The sequence below is a fragment of the Arvicanthis niloticus genome, chromosome 12 (assembly GCF_011762505.2).
Source record: "Arvicanthis niloticus isolate mArvNil1 chromosome 12, mArvNil1.pat.X, whole genome shotgun sequence".
Taxonomy (NCBI): Eukaryota; Metazoa; Chordata; class Mammalia; order Rodentia; family Muridae; genus Arvicanthis; species Arvicanthis niloticus.
Window position 1 is genome coordinate 70,416,874 of NC_047669.1, and position 2,270 is coordinate 70,419,143.

The 2,270-nt window shown below is 37.5% G+C and overlaps 1 protein-coding gene across 3 annotated transcripts; it reads right to left on the minus strand.

The window, feature by feature from the left end:
• Positions 1 to 1,672: 1,672 nt before the first annotated feature.
• On the minus strand, positions 1,673 to 1,945 carry LOC117718221 (keratin-associated protein 19-2-like). Of its 3 annotated transcripts, none has more exons than XM_034515784.2 (2): positions 1,888 to 1,945; positions 1,673 to 1,830 (listed from the first exon to the last, which is right to left on the minus strand). In XM_034515784.2, exons 1-2 carry the CDS (start codon positions 1,943 to 1,945, stop codon positions 1,673 to 1,675), a joined length of 216 nt encoding a protein of 71 aa, XP_034371675.1. The 3 variants fall into 3 exon arrangements, with proteins under 3 accessions (XP_034371675.1, XP_034371674.1, XP_034371672.1); XM_034515783.2 differs by having other exon boundaries at positions 1,882 to 1,945; XM_034515781.2 differs by having other exon boundaries at positions 1,673 to 1,945.
• Between the last annotated feature and the right edge of the window lie 325 nt (positions 1,946 to 2,270).

The window sequence follows — 2,270 nt, forward strand, 5'->3', positions numbered from 1 at the left end:
TAAAAGGTTAAAACCATCCAGGATTCTGTTATCTGATGATAATTGACATTGTCCTCAAATTGAAGGCTTAGCTCGTCCTTAGTGGTTTCTCACACCTAAACAGATAAGGAAATGCCCTTAGGAATGTTTCTGGGATCTCCTCCAGTCCTTTCGGAGCATCTTCCACAGCACTGAGCATTGTTTCTGTACTATTTTTGGCACACAAGTCTTTTCTGAGATTGAGTATTACCAAAGAAAGTCTACTCTTTATGCATTTTCTGTTCTGTTTGTTCACTTGTTCCTTTTCAGTGCTAAAGGATTATAATTTTACTTTTAATAATGCGTAATTTTAATAAATGAAATATCAAAGCTATAAAAGTGAACACACAGTAGGTGTGGCTCTCAACTGTTGTGTGTATAGAAATGCAGGATGGGAGGGATCAGGGTGAAGGTAAGGCGTGAGAAGAGGAAGATGGTAATTCAGAAGAGCAACGGGACTGACGGAAGTTGGGAGGAAATGGGAGGGTACTTGTGTTTGTATGTAACCCCAGCACATTGTATAAAAGTATGATATCATTGAGAGTTAAAAGTAAATAGATAGATATAAAAATATATTGGGCAGATATTTCCAGAAATTAGCAAATATTTATGAGCATATTCAAAAAAGAACCTAAACAATGAACAAACCATTACAGCTTATAACAATGGGAGGGAAATTTACTTGATATTATTAAGTAAATATCATCTGAACATTCCAAGAGAAAATTGCTGTCTTGGTCCATTGTTTTGTTATTTGATATGATCATTGTGCAAACCTTTTAGGTCTATAAAGTCTTTATTCTTTTCCAGACAGCATTCTGTGGACACTGGAAATTACCTAAGAGCTGGAGTTGTAGGCACCAGAAGTTACCTGAGAGCTAGAGTTGCCCCCTAAGCAGAGAACAACAGAAAAAAGGATATTAACAATGTTTATAATCCAGGCAGGAGTGTGGTTCAATGGGTAGATGCCTTGCCTAACATGAAGCTCTGGGTTTGTTCTCCAGCACTGCATGTACCTGGTAGGGTCAGGGTTTCCCATATCCCTGCACTCTGGACATGGTGGCAAATAATCGAAATATATCATATATTCTGGGAACCATAATCAGAGAGAGCATAGTGTATAAAAAACCCATTTTCATTAAAAATAAAAGAAAACAACTACTGAGAACAGAAGGAAAGAGACATGAAAATAGCTATGTCTTAACTCATTTTATGTCTTTCTATCCTCACTGTTTAATATGGTTCCCAACATAGTCATACAGTAGTTATAAATTGAATTAAATTTATTTTTAAATAAAATATTGTTGAATCAAAAAATTGCCTCTGACATATAAGAATGACATTCTGACTGTAAACTCATAGTCCAGTGTATAATGTACTTATATAAAATGATTAATTAACATTCGTTTGATCAGTTAAACATGTTTATTAATGATGACTTTAAAATTAGATCATCCACAACATTATTGACTGAATATAATAGATGAAGCCATAAATTCAATGGGGAGATTATAGATTCTTCCAGAGTAAGTGAAGGCCAGTTTCTTCCAGAGCAAGAAGAAAATAAACCACAGATATCATCTCTATAACAATGAGAGCGTTTTCCTCTCTAAAGAAGGACAAAATAATGATAGTCTTAAGATCAGCAATTCACTCAGTAGAAGCTGGAGAACCCATATCCTCCATAGCAGGAAGGGCGGCGGTGGCCATATCCGTAGCCTCCAAAGCCAGAGCCATAGCCAGAGCCATATCCGAAGCCTCCGAAGCCTCCGAAGCCTCTGAAGCCTCCATAGCCAGAGCCATATCCAAAGCCTCTGAAGCCAGAGCCGTAGCCCAGTCTGCGGATGCTGTTAAATCCGCAGCCCAGGCCTCCAAAGCCGCCATAGCCATAGCCCAGGCCTCCGTAGTAGCCGCTGTAGTAGCTCATGGTGTCAGGAGAGGAGAACTGTTTTGCACTGAAGACAAATTTGAGTGTGTGTGCCTAGCTATCCAGAATGCTTTTATACCCTGTGTTGAGTGCACTAAAAAGAGACAGGTTATCTCATCTCCACGCAACAGAATAACTTCAAGTCTATAAATTCATTTAAATAGTTTCTTTGTTACTTAACAAAAGGTCCAAACTTGTATTAAGGAATTGTTAGTAATCGTTATTTTTTAATGAGTGTACATTCCAGTAAAGAAAATGCTTCCAAGATGAAAAATGATTTCAACCTCTTCAAAGGCCACGCTAGTGTTCTAATTAAAATCTTCTA